Consider the following 22,195-nt stretch of genomic DNA (forward strand, 5'->3'; position numbering starts at 1 on the left):
GTTCATTCTTGAGTCCAAGTGGACGGTTGAGGCAAATTTGAAGAAATTCTGTCAAGGCGTTCCTCAGATGTCGCGTTAACGAACATCGGACGGACGGACAACCCGAAACCATTATGCCTCTGGCCTGGCTATAACTAGGAGACCTAGGGCAGCCATTGCTACCAACCATCTCATGCTAGCTGATCGAGAAGGCGGCTAAATAAAGCTCCAACCTAAGCAACATTTTGTCAAAGGAAAAACTGGCATGGCCACCAGCAGTTTCAACTTGTTTAAAAAAGATATAGGCATGACAAAAAATCTGAAATTTGGATTGTGACTTAATGACTAAGAAAAAATGTGGGTCACAAGGCTAGAACAGTTACAGGCTACAGTACCTGCTGCTGTTTGAGAGACTTTTCTACTCGAAAAGTTTAATTCTGGCAGAAACAATGAATACTTGGAGTTTCGGGGTGAGGAGGTAGAAAACTAATGGGTGCAAAATATCGACAGCCAAGCCGGCAAACAAGCCTCGCCAAGATGCCAACACCTTGTGTCTGTGTGACGCCAACACCTTGTGTCTGTGTGACGCCAACACCTTGTGTCTGTGTGACGCCAACACCTTGTGTCTGTGTGACACCAACACCTTGTGTCTGTGTGACACCAACACCTTGTGTCTGTGTGACGCCAACACCTTGTGTCTGTGTGACGCCAACACCTTGTGTCTGTGTGACGCCAACACCTTGTGTCTGTGTGACACCAACACCTTGTGTCTGTGTGACGCCAACACCTTGTGTCTGTGTGACGCCAACACCTTGTGTCTGTGTGACACCAACACCTTGTGTCTGTGTGACACCAACACCTTGTGTCTGTGTGACGCCAACACCTTGTGTCTGTGTGACGCCAACACCTTGTGTCTGTGTGACGCCAACACCTTGTGTCTGTGTGACACCAACACCTTGTGTTTGTGTGACACCAACACCTTGCGTCTGTGTGACGCCAACACCTTGTGTCTGTGTGACGCCAACACCTTGTGTCTGTGTGACGCCAACACCTTGTGTCTGTGTGACGCCAACACCTTGTGTCTGTGTGACGCCAACACCTTGTGTCTGTGTGACACCAACACCTTGTGTCTGTGTGACGCCAACACCTTGTGTCTGTGTGACACCAACACCTTGTGTCTGTGTGCACTGAATGAGTGAGCGTCAGTCAGTGTTTCTGTGTGCGTCTATTGTACAGATTATAAATGGCATTTTGTTTGTGCTTCCACTGGACAATGTGCAGAGAGAGAGAGATAGAGACACACACACACACAGAGACAGAGAGAGAGAGAGACAGAGAGAGAGACACAGAGACACAGAGAGAGGCACAGAGACAGACAGAGAGAGAGAGACAGACAGAGAGAGACAGAGAGACACAGAGAGAGACAGAGACAGCCAGAGAGAGAGAGACAGACAGAGAGAGAGACAGAGACAGCCAGAGAGAGAGAGACAGACACAGAGAGAGACAGAGAGAGAGAGAGAGCAGTCCAACACAGACGTCAGACAGGGAAAAACATTGAAATAAACATCACATTGCATCTGTCATGTTGCTGCTGGATGCTTGTTTCCTACAAACATGAGTGGCTACATTGTTAGCATGCATGGCTCCAGTGGGAGTCGAACCCCACTGTCGAACCACAGACCCTGACAGCCCTGGTATCCAGTGAAACACAGACCCTGGCAGCCCTGGTATCCAGTGAAACACAGACCCTGGCAGCCCTGGTATCCAGTGAAAAACAGACCCTGGCAGCCCTGGTATCCAGTGAAACACAGGGCAAACTGATTCTTTTTTGCAGCCGTTATCTCTACGTCACTGTAGAAAGTCAAAGAAATCAACTCAACAGCAATGTCTCTTTCCAGAAATCATGACCCGGTTACTCAAGATCATTCAAACTGCTCCCTGCTCCCAGCTTCAGACAGAGAGAGAAAGCTGAAGCAACAGCTGGCGATACTGAGGCAGGGTTTCTGCAGCTTTCCATAAGTTCCATAACTTAAATTGCGTTCATAATGCTCTTAGAAAGGTCTTGAACCTTTCTAAGAGCATTATGAACTTAATTTAAGTCAACTATTTTATGTCCAAAACTGTCAAAAAAAGTATCGGGGATGAAGGAAAATCTGAATTTGATGCTGCCAGTGTGAAACTAGGCGTTTGCTGCTGGCTTTTGACTTTACCCCCAAAAACAGTGAATGCAACTTTATGAACGTAATGTGAACTTTCATAAGCCAAACTATTTAAGACCTTGCAAAATAGTATTGAAGACATTTGATATAAATGCAGTCCAATTTAAGGCCTAAAATTCAACTGGATTTTAGACAGTTTAAGAGACATGAGCATGAATGAAACAAACTGTTTGTGTAAGATTGCACGCTTTTAATGTTAGATACTGCCGGCCTATAACACCAACCAATGATCATCCACATGCTTCTTCTAGGTTTCTGTTTCACCTGGTCGTCGTCACTCGAGTATCGAAGCCGACCCAAAACGGCCGGCGTTCTTTCATTTGAGGTAAGAATTGCTCTGTGTCAGGCCGACGAGGCCGTAGTCCCATTTAGCTTTGTCTCAGAGGAAAACAAACTATGGTTCCTACCAAGGCAGTTAAGATGGTTAAAAAAATGTAAGGCCTAATCAAATAAAAAGAGTCATTACTATTCATCATGTTTTTCTAATTAAAAGCACTCATTCTTCTAAAAGATCTGCAAAAGACCTTGAACTAAAAAAAAATATCTATTTCGATGAGATATGTAGTTAAGAGTAACAGCAGTAAGGTTCTGATCATAGCTTATTGTTCATCTGGTGGACGCTTCTGCCCAAAGCGCCTTACAGTACAATGAGTGCCAGTGTTGTAATCAAGTCACTATCGAGTCCAAGTGGAGTCTCCAGTCTCCAGTGTTCAAGTCCGAGTCACCAAAGAAGAATCTGAGTTGAGTCCCTATTACCTGAGTCCAAGTCCAGTTCCTGAACATGAGCGTGAATCCACACGTCGGTGGAACACACGTGCCTGTCCTGGCACCAAAATGAATAATGTCACAGTATTAATATAGCTATCAATATCTGGTGCCAAATTATTACAAGAAGACCAACAAAAACAAAACTGTCTTTATCAACCAACAAGTCGTCGTCTCCAACTTCTGAGTCTGAATGCATGAACGCTCGAGTCCAAGTCACCAGTGCTCAAGTCAAAGTCGAGTCACAACAAGTCCTGGAAATGTGGCGAGGACTCGGACTCGAGTGGAGCCGGACTCGACTGCGACAACACTGATGAGTGCAGAAGGTTTTCAGCACGTCCAGCAGCAGCAGTGGCACCGGACGCCTCGACCCTGTGCAGTGTTCAACCCCCACCACCAGGTGGGGCTACAAGGGAGGAGCCGCGCCCTGGTCGGCCGGATGGTGTTTCTGCTGATGGATCCTCAGGTTCTGCTTGCCTGCAAAGCGCTTGCCGCAGTGCTCGCAGGCAAACGGCCGCTCCCCCGTGTGCACGCTCTGGTGCGTCTTCAGGTGACCCGACTGCGTGAAGCGCTTGCCGCACTGCGCGCAGCTGTACGGACGCTCGCCCGTGTGCACGCGCACGTGCGTCTCCAGGCTCCGCGACGACGTGAAGCATTTGCCGCAGTAGGTGCAGATGAAGCGCCGGTCCCTGCAGAACCTGTTCAGGTCCAGAGGGTCCATCTTGGAGACGCCCAGGCCCAGAGCAAGAGGGAAGCCGCCGGCCGCGTTGGGCTCGCAGGACGCTTTGTCGGCATGCGGCGCCCCCCGGGGGTCCGGTTTGGGGTACGGCCGGCGTGGGACAGGCACCATGCTGGGCAGGCCCTGGTTGTTCCATGACGAGCACATCTCCAGCTCCATGTCGTAGGGGAGGGAGCTGATCATGGACACGCCCCGTTTAAGGTCAAAGGTCCCGGGGAGGGATGTGGGGCTTCCCGAGCCCAGGGGAAATGGCTTTCGCGTCAGAGCGATGGAGGGTGCTTCCGAGTCCGATTCCGACGCCAAGTCGAACACCACGTCTGACGAGTCGTTGTCAGCGCCCCCCGCCGGGCCGGGGGACCCCGGCTCGCTGTGAGGTTCTCGAGGCTCGTGTTGCTCGGACGCCTCGTCGCTGTTGTGCTCCCACTGCCTCAGGCTGGCAGCTATCAGGCCAGACGGCCCCTCTTCACAGTCATCTGCTAACGCCTGCACCTCCGTCCCTGAGAGAAACCACAGCAATGAGCAGAGCTTAGAACACGTCGCCAAACTTTCTTTCTGGGGAGACATTTTTTAAAAGGACAAACCATCACGACCCAGTTCACAATAAGACTTAATTATCTATAAATCATGAAAACTGCACTTCTCATTCAAACATGTTACAATGATACATGAGGAACATTAGAAAACTGCTCTTCTCCCAAAGGTTCTTTGTGTTTATCTCTCTGGGAAGACTAAAAGTATTTTCTCAGCAACAAACCACATTCTTTCTTTGGAACATACAGTAAACTAGTCAGTTGGAACATACAGTAAACCAGTCAGTTGGAACATACAGTAAACCAGTCAGTTGGAACATACAGTAAACTAGTCAGTTGGAAGAGAGCAGCGTGCCTTACCGTCCTCATTGAGCAGCAGCTCGTCTTCGCTCGCCTCCTCTCCTGTCCGTTCCTCCTTCACCAAAACTACATCTGCATCCAGATCACTCGGCTCCTCCACAGGTACCGGCAAACTCACCTACGTGTAGAAAGACCAAGACAAAACAAACTCACCTACGTGTAGAAAGACCAAGACAAAACAAACTCACCTACGTGTAGAAAGACCAAGACAAAATACAAAAGTAACTCACCTACGTGAGTTACTTTTGTGAGTGTGGATGCAGGCTGTGGTACCTCAGTGGGCACAGTCAGTGTGGATGCAGGCTGTGGTACCTCAGTGGGCACAGTCAGTGTGGATGCAGGCTGTGGTACCTCAGTGGGCACAGTCAGTGTGGATGCAGGCTGTGGTACCTCAGTGGGCACAGTCAGTGTGGATGCAGGCTGTGGTACCTCAGTGGGCACAGTCAGTGTGGATGCAGGCTGTGGTACCTCAGTGGGCACAGTCAGTGTGGATGCAGGCTGTGGTACCTCAGTGGGCAGAGGGCTGATCATCTCTGCTGCTGCCTCCACAGACAGGACCCGTCCACTCCTCTTCACACCGGCTTTTGGCTGCTTGGCTCCAAATCCGACTGACAGGGCGCGCTCTGGACCAGAACACCCCACACACACACACACACACACACACACACACACACACACACACACACACACACACACACACACACATTTGTTAATAGTTAGGTTTGGTGTGACATCTCTTTCAACGAGATGTGAGATGTGGGGAAAGGGGAACGCATGCATCATACACTGCATGCCACCATCAATAGGCCCAGTAATCGTTTTGACGCGGTAAAGCGGGAAGTAAAGCAAGCAACCAATAACATTGATGGGGGCCCCTGGCACTGGAACACCTAAATGGAATGGAATCATCATTAATGGTATTGGTTACTTCCTGGCCCCTGCTTTACTTCCTGCTTTACCAGCTCATAACGGTTGCTGTGAAATGGATATATAATAATAATCTATCAATGGAGGCAGCAGGAGACGTGAAGCAGCGTGTAAACACGTGTAAACAAACAGGGGCTGAACTTCACTTACCGAGAGTGAAGTCCGCCAGCCCCCCGGGCTGAGCCTCCTGCTGCTGGCCGGGCACGGTGGTGTAGTCCAGCATGGCGGTGATGTTGCCTCGGTGTCCCCGGGCTATGATGCTCTCTATGAGCTCCAGCTTGCTCCGCAGCGCCTCGTTCTCTTTGTGGCTGCGGGAGATCTCCAGCTGCAGCACGGCGTAGCTGTCATCCACCAGCTCGCAGACCTCCAGCACGGCCGCCCTGGCCAGCGCCTCCATGATGGACGTCAGCTGGGAGTGGAACGCCTTGTAGTTCGTCATCGCGGACAGACAGAGATGTGTGAAGCGAGCAGCAGCGTGAATCACCTGGACGTCAATTTAAAATGGACATGAGCTAAACACAACGCATCCGAGAAGAATGAGAAAGGAAATGAGCGGACTAGCTTAGCTTAGCTAACAGGCTAGTTATTATAGTCCTTTGACCCGGGCGAACAGGCGGTGTGGTGTGGGGGGCTGGATGGATGCTGCTGCGGCTTGTTGTTTGTTGTTGCTCGGCTGTCTCCTCCTCCTCCTCCTAGTCGTCAAGGCCACTTCCGCATCGGTATTTTCAAAATAAAAGTTCACCCCTCATCTTTGGTGCATCTCGAGCCCGCTGTTGCCTTCATGTGCTCCTCGTAACAGCTACACTTATTTATTAATAAGTACATCTCCCAAAATGAATAAAACCACACTAATTGTGTGGTAAATATATACTGTATGTCAAGCAGAGTGTACAGTTTATAGATCTGAATATACAATTTTACAAAACTAGACGATAGTGGGCGTGGTTTGGAACGGGGCGTGGTTTCCATGGGCGTGGTTTGTCGTCGTGGCCATTTGACAGACTCTTATTTTGAAATGAACAATCCGGATTCCGGAAGTGTGTGCCGAAGGGGAAGAAAAAAAACATTCGTCTCTTCCTTTGTAGTCGAGTCGAGAGAGACAGCTCTCAGGTCCACACACAAGTCACGTTATTAGTCAGTCAGCGGCAGCTACTCGACGTCACCTCGCTTTCCAAACACTGCCGATGCCTTCATATCGGTGATCAGGTGTAGTTTGAGTCCAGTTCTTCCATACCATAGAAGCTGTGGTGGTTAACATGAACGGCGCGGGTTTGCACGAGCAGCTGTCCGTCATCATGGGGGCGTTGACGCGCGCGGCCGTGCTGGAGATCTGCCAGCTGGTCGATGAAGGCTACCACACGCTGCAGCTGGAGATCACACGGAGCCATCAGGAGAACGACGACCTGAGGAAGAAGCTCACCCTCATCGAGTCCATCATCGTCCCCCGGCAGCCCGGGAACAGCGCGCCCCGGCCCGGGAGAGAGGCCCAGGCCCAGGCTGGTCCTCCTGGGCTGGAGGAGGACAGCCAGGCCGAGGGGGGGCAGCAGGACAGGCAGGGAGGAGCAGCGAGCCCCGGAGGAGACGAAGAAGAAGATGATGTCCAAGAGGTAAACACTAGGCGGCCCGGGGAATCACCAGAGGCTCCACGGCAGTGTAGGAAATGATCCAGTGGCAAGGGCAGAAATGCCCTAGAATGCCCCTAAAAATTGCCCCCAAGTTGTATTTTCATTGAATTAATTTCCATTCCCATCCATAACACACAAGCTGGATGCCAGAAGAAGACTAGCTGTGACACACAACTACAAAGGTTCCCTTTATAAAGGTGTTTATAAAGGTTGTGTGTCACGGCTAGAAGAAGAAGAACAACAAACAGTGCTGGTGTTCACACTATGCTTTGGCAACAAAGTATGCACTAAGTAATTATTATTTCTTAAGGTGCCCCCCAAATGTTGTAGATGCCCCATTTTTTAGACCGTGGAGGCAAAAGTTCCCCCCAAAATATATTTTTACAATTTCCTACACTGCCCTCATGATACGGTTATCACAATACTTAAGTCACAATATGATATTGGGATTTTAAACATCTGCTTGCTTGCGGACTTAAATATTACGATAACATAGATTGCGATGTATTCCCTATTTTCAACCGCAAATTAGGTCCCGAAAGGAAAAGTCGTAACGTTAGGTAGATGACTTAGGGGTGGGAACCACCAGAGGCCCCACAATATGATATTATCACCGACAAACGTAAGTCACGATACAATATTATCGTTATTGCCATTTTAAAAGATCAATACTGTGTGCAATGTGCATCCGTGTATCGATACAATCTTGCCATGCAAAATATCGCAATACTATGCTGTATTGACCCCCCCCCCCCACACACACACACACACACACACACACACACACACACACACACCTAGTAAACCCCTGACAGGCTTCAGACCTGACCAATATAAACACAAAAAGCACACAGAAAATGCATCTTCTATTTTTTTCTTTTTTATACATGTAATAATGGTATTACAATGATTATTTTGATGCAGATGTACAGTGAATTTTATACTGAACAAATCTAGAAACACAACACTTGTTTTTGCTCCCATTCTTCATGAGTTGAAAAGAGAAAATACTTTTTATGCCACAAAACAAAACAAGAGACAAGAAAAGGCTCATTTCTCCCCCCCACAAATTCCATGTTAGAGACTTGAGAGCACCTCTCAACATATCTGTCCCTAGTCATGTGATTCCTAAATTTTTAAATCATAATAGAGGAGGTCAGAGGTCAGGTGATGATCTAACATTTTCAGCCTCAATCATTTACTAGCTGTCAAGACAGCACCTCTGCATGCACTCCTGATCTCTGATAAACACAAGTAATAAGATTATCTCCTTATCTTGAGATGACAAAGCTTGTTTTCTTGAGATAATTAACTTGTGATAATCACATACAAAAATGCAAGCATGGCCACTCGCGGCTTCTATAGAATTGCACTTATCATTGAATGACATTGGTCTTGTGATTCTTTGAGCTGTGTGACTGAAAGCTTTGAATGATGCTTTCCTCAGCTTCCAGATGTGGTGCTGATCAAGGATGAAGATTCCGACAGTAATGACACCTTTGATGAAGGTGAGTAGTAGAACACATACAATGCATTTATCAGACAGACACTCTTGTCTAACATTGAACATTAAGAAAACTGTGTCAGTAATATGCTTCTCATCCAGGAGACCATCCTCACCAGATAAAGGGAATTAAGTAAATAGTTAAATCTAAACATCAATGGTCCATCTATTGACCAGCTATTTGAGGTTAAATATCTTGGCCTGATGTTAGACACTCAATGCTAATAGATGATAATGGACCTAATGTAATAGGAGCATTTTCTCTAACACTACTCCTTTTAACATCTCTCATTCTGTCAGGTACCAGGACTTCCTCCTCTTCATCACAGATCAGGAGCGTGAAGAGACACTGGCCGGGCAGCGAGCAGCCAGAGAGGAAGAAGTCCTCTGAGCAGCACATGCTGAGAAGTCCATCCAGACAGAAGAAGCTGGTTCCCCAGACCCAGTACACGCTGGGCTCTCCAGGCAGCGAGCCCGGCTGCTCTAGCCAGCCGGATGAGGAGAGGGAGGCCGGGGAGTCGTCGGGGGTGGGCTCCTACTCGTCTCAGATGGACACCGATGTGCACCTGGTGCACCAGGAGGGGGCGCTGGTCCCCGCGACGCAGAGCGCAAACAGACAGGCGGCGTATTTCGGAGGTCACGGAGGCTCCGACGGCCTGATGGAGTCCCAGTCTCCCACAAACAAAGGAGAGCTGGAGCCCAGTTTGAGCTGGAGCAAAGCCAAGAGCCACGCCCACAACAACATGGCGTTCGCTCCGTTTCATCAGAACGAGAGCGGCGACGGCGACGCGTTCGGCCTGAAGCTGATCAGCGTGTCGGGCTCCATCTCCGCCGAATGCCAGCTGTCTGAGAGCAGCAGCTCTGCCTTTGAGTTTGAGGACGCGGACATGATGAACTTTGGCCTGTACAGGGACCCGTCCGGGCGGCCGCAGCTCTGCGACGGCCAGATGAGCGCCGGCGCCAAAGGGAAGCGCTACATTTGCGCCATCTGCAGTAAGAACTACGCCACGTCGCAGAACCTGGAGGTCCACATGCGGATCCACACGGGGGAACGGCCCTTCAGCTGCCCCCAGTGCGGCAAGAAGTTCACCCAGTCCGCTCACCTCAAGTCCCACCTCAGCGTCCACTCCGGAGAGCGGCCGTACACCTGCGCCCTCTGCTCCAAAAGCTTCATCGTCAAATACAGCCTCAAGTTACACATGAAGAAATACCACTCCGCTCCACAGCACTGCACTCCACAGCACCCCACAGCACCCCAGGACCTGACTGACTGACGGACTGACTGCTTCAGCTGGGAGAAGAAGAGGACAGATCCTTCACTGGTTTCACTCCAAAGTAATATCTCACTACTCTAATAAGGTGAGGGGTTCCGCGCGGTGCCCACAACTGCGTCTGCGAGCAGGGCAGCGAGGCATACTACAAATTATCTTTCTAGTTGGTATAAAAACATGAAATTCATCACTCAGTAGTTTGAAACTGTAGGTCATTTTTGACACATGATTTAAAATACCTAAACACTTATATGTTTTATTATTATGCTTTTTCTAGTTTGTTTTTGTTCGTCAAACTGTAATGTTGACTTTGTGCCGCTAGCGGGCACCATTGACAATGAATGGAGCACTCAGTGGTAAAGTAGGAATCACTGACTGACCCAAGGGTGGCGCTACATCGCAGGTGCTACATCACTGACTGACCCATGGGTGGCGCTACATCGCAGGTGCTACATCACTGACTGACCCATGGGTGGCGCTACATCGGAGGTGGGGCACTGAGTATATCTCGCATTTTTTTGTAAAATAGTGGATGGCTCATTTTGAAAGGAACCTTCAGAACAGTTTTAACGGCACTAATGCGAGTTTCCAACAAGTGGTGGCAGAAAGAGCGGAAGTTGCATTAATTATGATGAATTATGACCTTTGTAAATATACACTTCTATGTGTTGTTGTCACACAGTTCATGGTGTTTAGCCCAAAGGAGATGCTCCACAGCAAGAGTTCAATTGCAAAAAATTATATTTTTGTCTTGGAGATTAACTGCGTAAATAACTGTTTTCAATTCAGTTACATGTTGTGCTACTCTATAGTCTCTTCTCTCTTGCCCCTCCAGAGAGCTCAGAGTTCAGAGACAGTTTTGACTTTCTGCTGCCCAGTTTGTCCCATTTCTCACTGCAAATATGAATGTTGTGTGGTAAAGGTAAGGTCAAGTCCCAACGATTGTCACTCACCTGAGTGTGCGGAATTTGTTCTCCGCATTTGACCCATCCCCTGGGGGAGCGGTGAGCGGCAGCAGTGCCGCGCTCGGGAATCATTTGGTGATCTAACCTCCCAATTCCAACCCTTTTTGATGCTGAGTGCCAAGCAGGGAGGCAATGGGTCCCATTTTTATAGTCTTTGGTATGACTCGGCCGGGGATCGAACTCACAACCTCCCAGTCTCAGGGCGTACACTCAAACCACAAGGCCTACTGAGCTGGTATGTCTGAATCTATGAATGTATTCAATATTGAAACTCAAGTCATCTGCCATCTTCAGACAGACTAACATGTTCTCTGACTCCACTGTTTGGAAACTATTTTGTTAATTTTTTTGCTTATTTGACCAGGTAGTCACTTGAGATCAATGATCTCTTTTTCGAGTGAGACCTGGCCACAATGGCAGCATTTAAAAACAAGAGAACAGTTGAGCAGCAAGACACAAACACAGACAGGAACATAAAAGGCAAATGATACATTGAGCTGGAACAGCCAAGAGGAGAGGATAGGGAGGAGATGGAGAGTAGGGCTGCCCTCGACCAAAGATGACCCTGGTCGACCAGAAATCGACCACAGCTCCGACCAAACGATTGGTCCAAACGGGGTCTACATTTTTTTTTTTTTTTTGCAGTGTACTTTTTATTTTATTTTGTGCAGTGTACTGACTACTAGGGGTGGGAATCACCAGATGCCCACGATACGATACTAAAACGATACTTGAGTCACGATACGATAGTATTGCGATATCGCCGATATTGCGATATATTGAATATTGCGATATTTCGATATATTGCGATTTCTTACTTTTTCAACTGCAAATGATGTCCCCAAAGGAAAACTTTGTCAACAGATGGTTTATATAAGAACAATTTTCCAGTCTGTACATCTGACTTCAACCATTTTATTGCAGCAACATTGTCAAGTAGACAGACCAGTTTTTGAACAATGCAACTTCACTTCACTTGCACAAAACATCTTGTGCAGCCCATTCAGTAACTGGGGAATTTGTAAATTACTGTTATGACAAAACTGTTACTGTTAAAACAAAACGGAAATATGCTACTGTTTGTTTACTGCTGGCCTTGGAACTAAAGTTTATAGTAGCCCGGTGGCCTGGCATGGCCTGCAATTTTTTTTTTTTTTACAAAATTATTAACAGCGATTGTTCGACCGCCCTTACAAGCCAACCAGGGCAGAGCTGTTTATTGGACAGGGTTTGAAATGTCAAATATGTAAAAGAAAATGTGCTTCCAGTTCCTGTCTAACATGAACTTGTCTGTCTCTTCTCCTGTTGTTTGATGCCGGTTAAGAAAACACATGAAGAAAAAGCTGAGTATGAGCCCTCAGTCCAGATTTCATTTTCTTTCCACTAGACTTGCCAAGCATCGCTCTCCTTCTACCCATAATTCCTTGTGTTTTGTGGTGGTTTGCTGTGGTCCGGTTGGACTGCATTCTCACTCCCAGAGGTTTGACTGCCTGTCTGTCCTCGGTCTCTTCCTGTTCACTCACTGTAAATCACTCCAACTAAATACCTGAAATGCAAATACAATGTTAGAGATATAAGATTTTTATGAGATTTATTCCACTTCAAATAAAATAAACGTTTAACAGTACCTAATGGTTGTCTTGACCCTCTAATGAATGGTTTATTTTCGGTCATACGTTATAATGAACCCTAGGGATGCACGATATATCGGCAATCATATCGGTATCGGCCGATGTTGGTCATTTTTTAACATATCGGTCATATCGGTATCGGTCAGATGTTGCAATGTTAATATCGGTTATCATTATCAGCCAAATTCTTCACATTGATATGAAATAATGCAGTAAATCTATGATTTATGGGCTTTTCCAAAGGCTTTGCAAATAAAGAAATGCATAACTTTTTCAAATTCAGTGTTAACATGTGTTTTTCAGTATGTACAAAATGTGATGATCATAAAAATTTGGTTTTATACAGATCATATCGACATCGGTAAATATCGGTTATCGGCCATAACAGCAATGTTAATATCGGTTATCGGCATCGGCCAAAATTTTCATATCGGTGCATCCCTAATGAACCACAAACAAAATGTAACAATTTGTGTGAATATACAGCGAGATAACATATGTAGCTGCATATCAAACCATTTCACACAAATACAATTTATTTTTTGCCTATCCTGTATAATCAATTAGAAAACCCCAGAATATCTGCAGCAAAATACAGTACCGGTACATGCTTTACCTGCAGAAGGTGGCAGTAATGTAACGCATGCAAGCTGCCGTTATACCCCAGAGGAGAAGAAGAAGAAAAACTCCAGTAGGTGGCGGTAATGCACAAAAAGTTGTTTGCCAACCGCCATAAAACAATAGTAGAAGAAGAAGAAAGCCAGGCAGCGGCGAGGTAAACCATACAATTTATCTATGTAAACACGTAAACAGCATAGAACTATGACGCTTTCTACACGTTCATCGGTAAGTTATATTCATGTGGAACAGTAGACCATTTTGGTCGTTCGAATGCAACTAAGAGTTATAAAAAGTGCCATTTGGTTTGCATCTTTTTGCATTTCTTTGGCCGCAAATGCTTGCTTTTCTAGCTAGCAAGCTAACGTTAGCGTTAGGCCAGCTAACATTATTATTACCGCGTAATAACGTTATTATAACGATTTGTGAAGCGCATTTAGTCGACTATTTAACGTTCCATTGTTATAGGAATTGCTGTGGTATTGCCTTTGGATGGCATGGTTTAAGAAGTTATATGGAGCAGATACCAGTGTGAACATTATAATGTTAGCTTAGGCTATGCCAGTTTTACACATTTTCACACTCAGACAGTACAGTTATGTGTATAGCCCCTTATCACACAAGCATGTCTCACAACATAAGTTACATCATATACATACTACACGTTCTTATTTTTACTAGATTACATTGTGATACTACACAAACACAGTATATCCTTTACTGTGCAAGCTCCACACAAAGGACTACCATAGAGATTCGAACCCATGACCTTCTTGCTGGGAGGTGGCAGTGCTAACCACTGAGCCACTGTACTCGCCCTGACTGTAAATATTCATCTTACACAAGTCTAAATGGCTGTGTTTGTTTTGCCTCCCCACAGATGCTGTGAGAGTTGCCACTGGACAACCCACGACATAGTGTCCCATCTCTGACCACCTCTGACCCGCTGTTTGAATGCAGTCCACAATAGGTTCTTCTTAAACTAAACAGATCAGAGAGGGGGAGAAAATGTCGCCGGCCACCGCCTTCCACTCGCAGCTGGCGTCCATCATGGAAGTGCTGGCCAACACAGCCATGGCGGAGATCTGCGAGCTCGTGGACAGCGAATACGCTGTGCTGCAGCTGGAGATCTCACGCAGCCGGAAGGAGAACGAGGCGCTGCGGAGAAAGCTGCGTCTCGTGGAGCTCAAAGCCGCCCGCGCCACTGCCCTGCAGCGCGCCACGGGAGCCACTGCCCTGCAGCGCGCCACGGGAGTCTCAGCCCTGCAGCGCGCCGCGGGAGCCACTGCCCTGCAGCGCGCCACGGGAGCCACCGCCCTGCAGCGCGCCACCGTGGGACACAGCAGCTCCTTCCTCCTCGCCAGCAGCCGCGCTCGAGCTCAGCAGCAGCAGCCCGCTCGACCACCGGGCAGCGAGACGAGGAGGACACCTGCCGGTAACTGTTAATATCTGTTTTACTGAATGACAATACTGGTACGTTATCCGTGACTTAAAGAAGAACTTCGCCGAAAAACAAATGCTGTTTTATATTGCACACGATCTCACACATATACGAAAACTCATGCACAAATGACATCACTGGTCCACAACTAAACTCAAATCAACTCAATAACTGTCAAACTAAATGAATGCCTGAAAACTGTTGACCGTTTTTGGATGTGTGTGAGATCATGTGCAAAAAAAAGTTCCCCTTTAAGCATGTTGTCCTAAATACATTCGTCCCAGTTGAGGTGTTGCTGCCCCGAGTGTCAGCCCATGTCCCACCGCCATGCAGAGACCCCGGGCCGCCTGGAGAGACAGGACAAGACACGGCACACAGACAGGTCAGTACAGGACAAGACACGACACACAGACAGGTCAGTACAGGACAAGACACGGCACACAGACAGGTCAGTACAGGACAAGACACGGCACACAGACAGGTCAGTACAGGACAAGACACGACACACAGACAGGTCAGTACAGGACAAGACACGACACACAGACAGGTCAGTACAGGACAAGACACGGCACACAGACAGGTCAGTACAGGACAAGACACGACACACAGACAGGTCAGTACTGGCAGTAGTCTACCAACCTGCAAGATTATGCTTGAATATAAGGTCTATTATATGGAGAAAAAAACACCTACACAAAGTTATTGACAGCACAAAATGAAAACAGTTGATGGTAGTTTTTTCAAAGCATAGCAGTTGGTTAACTATGATGAACGTTTGTTTACCCTAAAGATGTAACTTTTCATGTTTTATCAGAATTTCCTGCATATTTGGGATATTATATGTAGTCAGAAATGACTTTGATATGTCGATATTTTATTTATTTTTTATTATTTCTTTTAGGTATAGACAGCATGCTTTTAAATGTCCGTTTTACTCTCTTCTTTTCTTTTCTTTTCCTGTCAACCATTTTATGTGAAGCACTTTGAATTGCCTCTGTGTATGAAATGTGCTATACAAATAAACTTGACTTGACTTGACTTGACTTTGAACTGTGTTGTATCTCTTCCAGTCTTGATCACATCTCTGGCTCTTCACATGTCTCTGTGTTCACAGCAGCCGGCTGCAGCAGAGCCGGTGACGCTGAAGATCCCAGTGGTCAAATTGGAGAAAATTGAAGAGGCATGGCTGCACACTGAGCAGGATAGTGAGTACAGCTTCAGAGATGTAACAGACATGTCAGATTTCACAGGCCAAAGGTTACAGCGAACAGTAGCCATCTAAAAATCTGTTAATATCTGAATAATCCGCTCATTCTGCACATAGTCATGCAAAATAATGAATTGCTGTTGACATTGTTGTACAAACCTTGTTTTGTTTTGTTTTTCCAGAAGGTTTTTCCCGTGCTGTTGATGGACAGCCCGGGGAATCTGGAACAGAGACAGAAGCTCCTCCCCTGGCGACCAAACAGGAAGTGTCTTCTGGGTCTTGCTCCTGGGCGGGTGGAGAAGTCGACACCAGCGTCGCCTCGATATCTGCAAACCTGAGCGCCAACCAGAGAGCAGAAGTCAGCGCAGGGCAGCCTGAGCCCATCGGCTTCGACTGTCTGATGTACGAGCCGCCGCTCCAACATGGCGACGATCCTGGCTGCTCTTATTCATTGAATCCGAGTGTTTCCGCTTCCTCTGACACGGGCGCCGGCTTCAGTTTTGCGGTCAGTGAAGCGACGCGACCTCCAGCAGAGCAGCCTGCAGTGTTCCCTGACAGCAGGCAGAGGGCGCCGCTGCCCCTGGACGAGCCCCATATCTCCATCAGGACAGAACCGAACGCTTTCATGATAACGGAGGGTTGGGGGAGCCCGCAGGACGGCCCGAATGGCGGCGGCAGCTACAACCGAGACGACGCGGGGAAGTCGTTCGTGTGCACCTTCTGCGGGAAGACTCTGGCCTGCCTTAAGAACCTAAAGACGCACATGCGGGTGCACACGGGCGAGAAGCCTTTCGGCTGCGAGCTGTGCGACAAGCGCTTCTCCGACTACAGCAACCTGAAGCGCCACCAGAGCGTGCACACGGGCGAGAAGCGCTACAGCTGCGTGCACTGCGGCAAGCGCTTCTCCCGGTCTGGCTCGCTCAAGGTGCACATGACGGTGCACACGGGTATCAAGCAGTTCAGGTGTCCGCACTGTGGTAAGACCTTCATCTCCTCCAGCCACCTGCGACGCCACGTCAGCGTCCACGAAGGAAACGCCTAGACCTCGCCTTCCAGTGAAACTGTGGAGCTCCTAGACCTCGCCTTCCAGTGACACTGTGGAGCTCCTAGACCTCGCCTTCCAGTGACACTGTGGAGCTCCTAGACCTCGCCTTCCAGTGACACTGTGGAGCTCCGTGAGCGGAGAATGGTACGAATGCTGCCAAGGTTACGGGTTCAACTCCCACTGGGTCGCCCATAATAACAAATGTACGCCCTTATGGTACTGTAATGGAACCATGTGTCACTCTGTGAGCAAACTGGCCTTCTTCTGTATCCTGCATATATGTAGACCTGCAGCAACAACGTTTTTATACAAATGAGGTATTCTTTGCTGCTTTATATATATATATATATATATATATATATATATATATATATATATATACATACACACATATATATATACACACACATATATATATATACACACATATATATATACAGTATATATGTGTGTGTGTGTGTTTATGTGTGTAGTACACACGTATACACACACGTGTGTGTATATGTATACACACGCACAGCGCCCAATATATTGGTATCGGCTGATATGTCGATATTTTATTTATTTTTTATTATTTCTTTTAGTTATAGACGGCATGTTGTGCATATCTCAAGTTCTATTTGTTCTATTTGTGTTTTTGTATTTCTAGTTATTTATAATGATTAAATTCCCGGTCAAGTTTACAGTTTCAGTGCACTGATGTTATCTTGGACAATAAAATATATTGTTAAACTGTAAAATATCCTGCCTACATTACATGTCTCAAGTCACATCAAGTCATATCTTTGTCAAGTGTTTGATATTGAGGAATCATTGCAAAAAATGTGTGATATAATGTGTGTGTATATAAGAATATCGGCCGATATATCGATCAGAATCAGATATTTTTTACTCCCTAATATCGGTATTGGTATCGGCCCAAAAAAATCCAGTATCGGTCTAATATACACACACACACACACACACACACACACACACATACATACTAGATAAAAGACAATTGTGTGTGGCCTGGGCTTCTTAGCCTTTGATGTGGGAACCATGAGTGTTCATGTCTCATTTTATAAATGATCTAATGTTTCAATCAACAGAACGATCACAAACCAATGAAGTGGAAGCTGAGGCATCTGTGATGCCAAAGCAAACCTGACCCCTCCCCCCCCCCACAGTGCAGGACAACAAGACTGCTGGAGTCACCCCCTCCCCCCCCCCCAGCCCAGTGCAGGACAACAAGACTGCTGGAGTCACCCCCTCCCCCCCCCCCAGCCCAGTGCAGGACAACAAGACTGCTGGAGTCACCCCCCCCCCCCCCAGCCCAGTGCAGGACAACAAGACTGCTGGAGTCACCCCCCCCCCCCCCCCCCAGCCCAGTGCAGGACAACAAGACTGCTGGAGTCACCCCCCCCCCCCCAGCCCAGTGCAGGACAACAAGACTGCTGGAGTCACCCCCCCCCCCCCCCCCCCCAGCCCAGTGCAGGACAACAAGACTGCTGGAGTCACCCCCCCCCCCCCAGCCCAGTGCAGGACAACAAGACTGCTGGAGTCACCCCCCCCCCCCCCCCCCCAGCCCAGTGCAGGACAACAAGACTGCTGGAGTCACCCCCCCCCCCCCCCCCCAGCCCAGTGCAGGACAACAAGACTGCTGGAGTCACCCAGCCCAGTGCAGGACAACAAGACTGCTGGAGTCACCCCCCCCCCCCCCAGCCCAGTGCAGGACAACAAGACTGCTGGAGTCCCCCCCCAGCCCAGTGCAGGACAACAAGACTGCTGGAGTCCCCCCCCCCCCCCAGCCCAGTGCAGGACAACAAGACTGCTGGAGTCCCCCCCCCCCCCCCAGCCCAGTGCAGGACAACAAGACTGCTGGAGTCCCCCCCCCCCCCCCCCAGCGCAGGACAACAAGACTGCTGGAGTCACCCCCCCCCCCCCCCAGCCCAGTGCAGGACAACAAGACTGCTGGAGTCACCCCCCCCCCCCAGCCCAGTGCAGGACAACAAGACTGCTGGAGTCACCCCCCCCCCCCAGCCCAGTGCAGGACAACAAGACTGCTGGAGTCACCCCCCCCCAGCCCAGTGCAGGACAACAAGACTGCTGGAGTCACCCCCCCCCCCCCAGCCCAGTGCAGGACAACAAGACTGCTGGAGTCACCCCCCCCCCCCCCCCAGCGCAGGACAACAAGACTGCTGGAGTCACCCCCCCCCCCCCCCCAGCCCAGTGCAGGACAACAAGACTGCTGGAGTCACCCCCCCCCCCCAGCCCAGTGCAGGACAACAAGACTGCTGGAGTCACCCCCCCCCCCCCCCCAGCCCAGTGCAGGACAACAAGACTGCTGGAGTCACCCCCCCCCCCCAGCCCAGCGCAGGACAACAAGACTGCTGGAGTTACCCCCCCCCCCCCCCCCCGCAGTGCAGGACAACAAGACTGCTGGAGTCCCTCCCCCCCCCAGCCCAGTGCAGGACAACAAGACTGCTGGAGTCCCCCCCCCCCCCCCCAGCCCAGTGCAGGACAACAAGACTGCTGGAGTCCCCCCCCCCCCAGCCCAGTGCAGGACAACAAGACTGCTGGAGTCACCCCCCCAGTGCAGGACAACAAGACTGCCTCACCTCAGATCTTCTGGCAGGCCCTGTGGAGACCATGTGGTCAACATGGCGGCGTCGACGCGAGACAACGTGACCTCATCTCATCTCACCTCAGACATTATGGTTGACTGTTTTGTGAAGGCAGGGATGCAAGAGTTCATGTCTTCAGGTCCAGGATGTGGGGGCATGTTTCTGCATGTACATGCTCTGCTTCTACCTCAATAAAAAGTCATTTCTTCATTTGTCATTTGTCTCTCTTGTTATGCCCGGTCTAGGCGACACCAAACATAACATAAAGTGACTCCCCCCTGTCCCCTCTCCCAAAGATGACCATGCCACGAAAGATTTGCAATTCACAACAATGTTGTTTAATGAAGTATAACAGCAGAGCGCGTCAGGGTGAGCCCAATAAACCCCCCAAATTAACAACAGACATCTTACCTGAGTAACTAATATTAAACACAGGAGAAAAAAGGAACTGACGAGAAATCAGGGCTTCTAGCTCACCCCTAAATGCTGTTATACAGACTGCCTACAATTACAGAAGAAATGGCACGGTTACAAATATCAGTGTTACCAGCTAAGCTAACAAAAGAGTGGCTAAAGCTAGCTCCTGGCGTGGCACAGGCTGGTTGGGAGGAGGGAAGGAGAGAGTGAAGGAGAGGCCCAGGATCCTTTTAAGGCCAGCCCCATCAGCCTCCCAACCAATCACCAGCCGCACCTGTAGCAGCAGAACACCGGGGAATAACCTCGCGTCACCAGGCTCTTCTCGGCGAGAAAGAGCCTGGCTTCCGCTCACAATTGATTTTGTCACCCTACCTGGTTCCGGCCTAGAGCCCGCCCTAGACAGGAAGTAACAGCGTATATAGCTCGTCAACTTTTACGTTAACTTGACAATTTGACACAAGTATCAGAACGGCAAACAACAAAACAAAAGATGGCCATACCGAACGAAGTTTTTGAATAAGTTCTTTTAGAAACATTGCGGATTCACAATCTCACATCTTTTAAGCCAATACAGAAGCTTTGCATCAGACAATTAATCGAGGCAAGAGACGTCAAGCTAACGGCAACAAAGACGTATTTTGGCGCACTGCCTTCCGGTGTTCATTCTGGTTCCGTGGTTTACACCCCATGACAAAAAGCGGGATGAAAGGTGCCCAGACTACCGGGGAATGAGCCTGGCCTCTGTTCACAATTGATTTTGTCACCCTGCCTGGTTCCGGCCTAGAGCCCGCCCTAGACAGGAAGTAACAGCGTATATAGCTTGTCAACTTTTACGTTAACTTGACAATTAGACACAACGTATCAGTACGCCAAACAACAAAACAAAAGACGGACGTCCCCCTCTCCCCTCCTCTTCTCCCCCCGTCTCACCTCTCCCTCTCCTCTCCTCCCCTCTCCCTCTCCTCTCCCCCCCTCTTCTCCCGCTCTCCCCTTCTCTCCCCCTCTCCTCCTCTCCTCTCTCCTCTGGTTCTCCCCCCCTCTCTCCTCTCCTCTCCCCCCCTCTTCTCCCGCTCTCCCCTTCTCTCTCCCTCTCCTCTGGTTCTCCCCCCCTCTTCTCCCCCTCTCCTCCTCTCCTCTCCCCCTCTCCCCTCCTCTTCTCCCCCCCTCTCAACTCTCCCCCTCTCCTCTCCTCCCCTCCCCTCTCCCTCTCCTCTCCCCCCCTCTTCTCCCACTCTCCCCTTCTCTCCCCCTCTCCTCTGGTTCTCCCCCCCTCTTCTCCTCTCCTCTCTCCTCTGGTTCTCCCCCCCTCTCTCCTCTCCTCCCCTCTCCCTCTCCTCTCCCCCCCTCTTCTCCCGCTCTCCCCTTCTCTCCCCCTCTCCTCTGGTTCTCCCCCCCTCTTCTCCCCCTCTCCTCCTCTCCTCTCTCCTCTGGTTCTCCCCCCCTCTCTCCTCTCCTCCCCTCTCCTCTCCCCCCCTCTTCTCCCGCTCTCCCCTTCTCTCCCCCTCTCCTCTGGTTCTCCCCCCTCTTCTCCCCCTCTCCTCCTCTCCCCTCTCCTCTGGTTCCCCCCACCCACCCTGGTCAGCGGTGGCCTTTTATACACAGTCCCAAACAGCGCCGGACAACGCGATTGGCTGACTCAGATTTGAATCTGAGCCAGCCAATCGCTGTCCCCCATGACCGGATGGACCATATATGGACTTCCTCCCCCCGACTTCCTCCCGCCAGTGGCTCTGCTATCATAGCTGCTGACTGCTGGCCTCTCCCCCTCTCTCCTCTTCTCCCCTCCTCTCCTCTCCCTCTCTCCCCTCCTCTTCTCCCCCTCTCCTCTCCTCTCCCCCTCTCCCCTCCCATCCTCCTCTCCCATCCTCCTCCTCTCCACTCCTCCTCTCCCCCCCTCTCCTCCCCTCTCCTCTCCCCCTCTCACCTTCTCTCCCCCTCTCCTGTGGTTCTCCCCTCCTCTCCACTCTCTCCCCCCTCTCTCCTCCTCTTATCTCCCCCTCCTCCCCTGGTTCTCCCCCCCTCTCCTCTCCTCTCCTCTCCCTCTCCTCTCCCCCTCTCCCCTTCTCTCCCCCTCTCCTGTGGTTCTCCCCTCCTCTCCACTCTCTCCCCCCCTCTCTCCTCTCCCCTCCTCTCCTCTCCCTCTCTCCCCTCCTCTTCTCCCCCTCTCCTCTCCTCTCCCCCTCTCCCCTCCCATCCTCCTCTCCCATCCTCCTCCTCTCCACTCCTCCTCTCCCCCCCTCTCCTCCCCTCTCCTCTCCCCCTCTCACCTTCTCTCCCCCTCTCCTGTGGTTCTCCCCTCCTCTCCACTCTCTCCCCCCTCTCTCCTCCTCTTATCTCCCCCTCTCT

General features: G+C 49.6%; 3 protein-coding genes across 5 annotated transcripts; 2 read left to right on the forward strand and 1 right to left on the reverse strand.

Annotated features, from left to right (window-relative positions):
• Positions 1-2,449: 2,449 nt before the first annotated feature.
• LOC310796583 (uncharacterized protein) lies at positions 2,450-6,115 on the reverse strand. The gene is made up of 4 exons (XM_083658791.1): positions 5,670-6,115; positions 5,100-5,215; positions 4,593-4,710; positions 2,450-4,199 (listed from the first exon to the last, which is right to left on the reverse strand). Exons 1-4 carry the CDS (start codon positions 5,956-5,958, stop codon positions 3,370-3,372), a joined length of 1,353 nt encoding a protein of 450 aa, XP_083514917.1. The 5' UTR covers positions 5,959-6,115; the 3' UTR covers positions 2,450-3,369.
• A 660-nt stretch (positions 6,116-6,775) lies between these two features.
• On the forward strand, positions 6,776-10,078 carry LOC310796700 (uncharacterized protein; the record flags this gene model as incomplete). The annotated part of the gene is made up of 3 exons (XM_083658943.1): positions 6,776-7,126; positions 8,592-8,652; positions 8,949-10,078. The coding sequence occupies 3 exons, from the start codon at positions 6,776-6,778 to the stop codon at positions 9,920-9,922; spliced, it is 1,386 nt and encodes a 461-aa protein (XP_083515069.1). The 3' UTR covers positions 9,923-10,078.
• Positions 10,079-14,061: 3,983 nt separating this feature from the next.
• On the forward strand, positions 14,062-17,950 carry LOC310796999 (uncharacterized protein). Of its 3 annotated transcripts, XR_014553702.1 has the most exons (5): positions 14,062-14,568; positions 14,859-14,956; positions 15,689-15,779; positions 15,964-16,970; positions 17,918-17,950. XR_014553702.1 is itself a non-coding variant. In XM_083659266.1 (4 exons), the coding sequence occupies exons 1-4, from the start codon at positions 14,142-14,144 to the stop codon at positions 16,821-16,823; spliced, it is 1,476 nt and encodes a 491-aa protein (XP_083515392.1). In that variant the 5' UTR covers positions 14,062-14,141; the 3' UTR covers positions 16,824-17,026. The 3 variants fall into 3 exon arrangements, 2 of the variants coding, with proteins under 2 accessions (XP_083515392.1, XP_083515393.1); XM_083659266.1 differs by lacking the exon at positions 17,918-17,950 and having other exon boundaries at positions 15,964-17,026; XM_083659267.1 differs by lacking the exon at positions 17,918-17,950 and having other exon boundaries at positions 15,692-15,779; positions 15,964-17,026.
• The last annotated feature ends 4,245 nt before the right edge of the window (positions 17,951-22,195 follow it).

Source organism: Poromitra crassiceps, assembly GCF_964638095.1.
Source record: "Poromitra crassiceps genome assembly, chromosome: 23".
NCBI classification, from domain to species: Eukaryota; Metazoa; Chordata; class Actinopteri; order Beryciformes; family Melamphaidae; genus Poromitra; species Poromitra crassiceps.

What these genes read in the sequence shown, in the direction of transcription:
- LOC310796583 (XM_083658791.1), bottom strand. Translation starts at nt 5,958, where the DNA reads ATGACGAACTACAAGGCGTTCCACTCCCAGCTGACGTCCATCATGGAG. An exon ending in GCTGGCGGACTTCACTCTCG is followed by an intron (nt 5,216 to 5,669) that starts GTAAGTGAAGTT and finishes GTTCTGGTCCAG; the next exon opens with AGCGCGCCCTGTCAGTCGGA. An exon ending in TCAGCCCTCTGCCCACTGAG is followed by an intron (nt 4,711 to 5,099) that starts GTACCACAGCCT and finishes TTCTACACGTAG; the next exon opens with GTGAGTTTGCCGGTACCTGT.
- LOC310796999 (XM_083659266.1), top strand. Translation starts at nt 14,142, where the DNA reads ATGTCGCCGGCCACCGCCTTCCACTCGCAGCTGGCGTCCATCATGGAA. An exon ending in GACGAGGAGGACACCTGCCG is followed by an intron (nt 14,569 to 14,858) that starts GTAACTGTTAAT and finishes CATTCGTCCCAG; the next exon opens with TTGAGGTGTTGCTGCCCCGA. An exon ending in GCTGCACACTGAGCAGGATA is followed by an intron (nt 15,780 to 15,963) that starts GTGAGTACAGCT and finishes TTGTTTTTCCAG; the next exon opens with AAGGTTTTTCCCGTGCTGTT.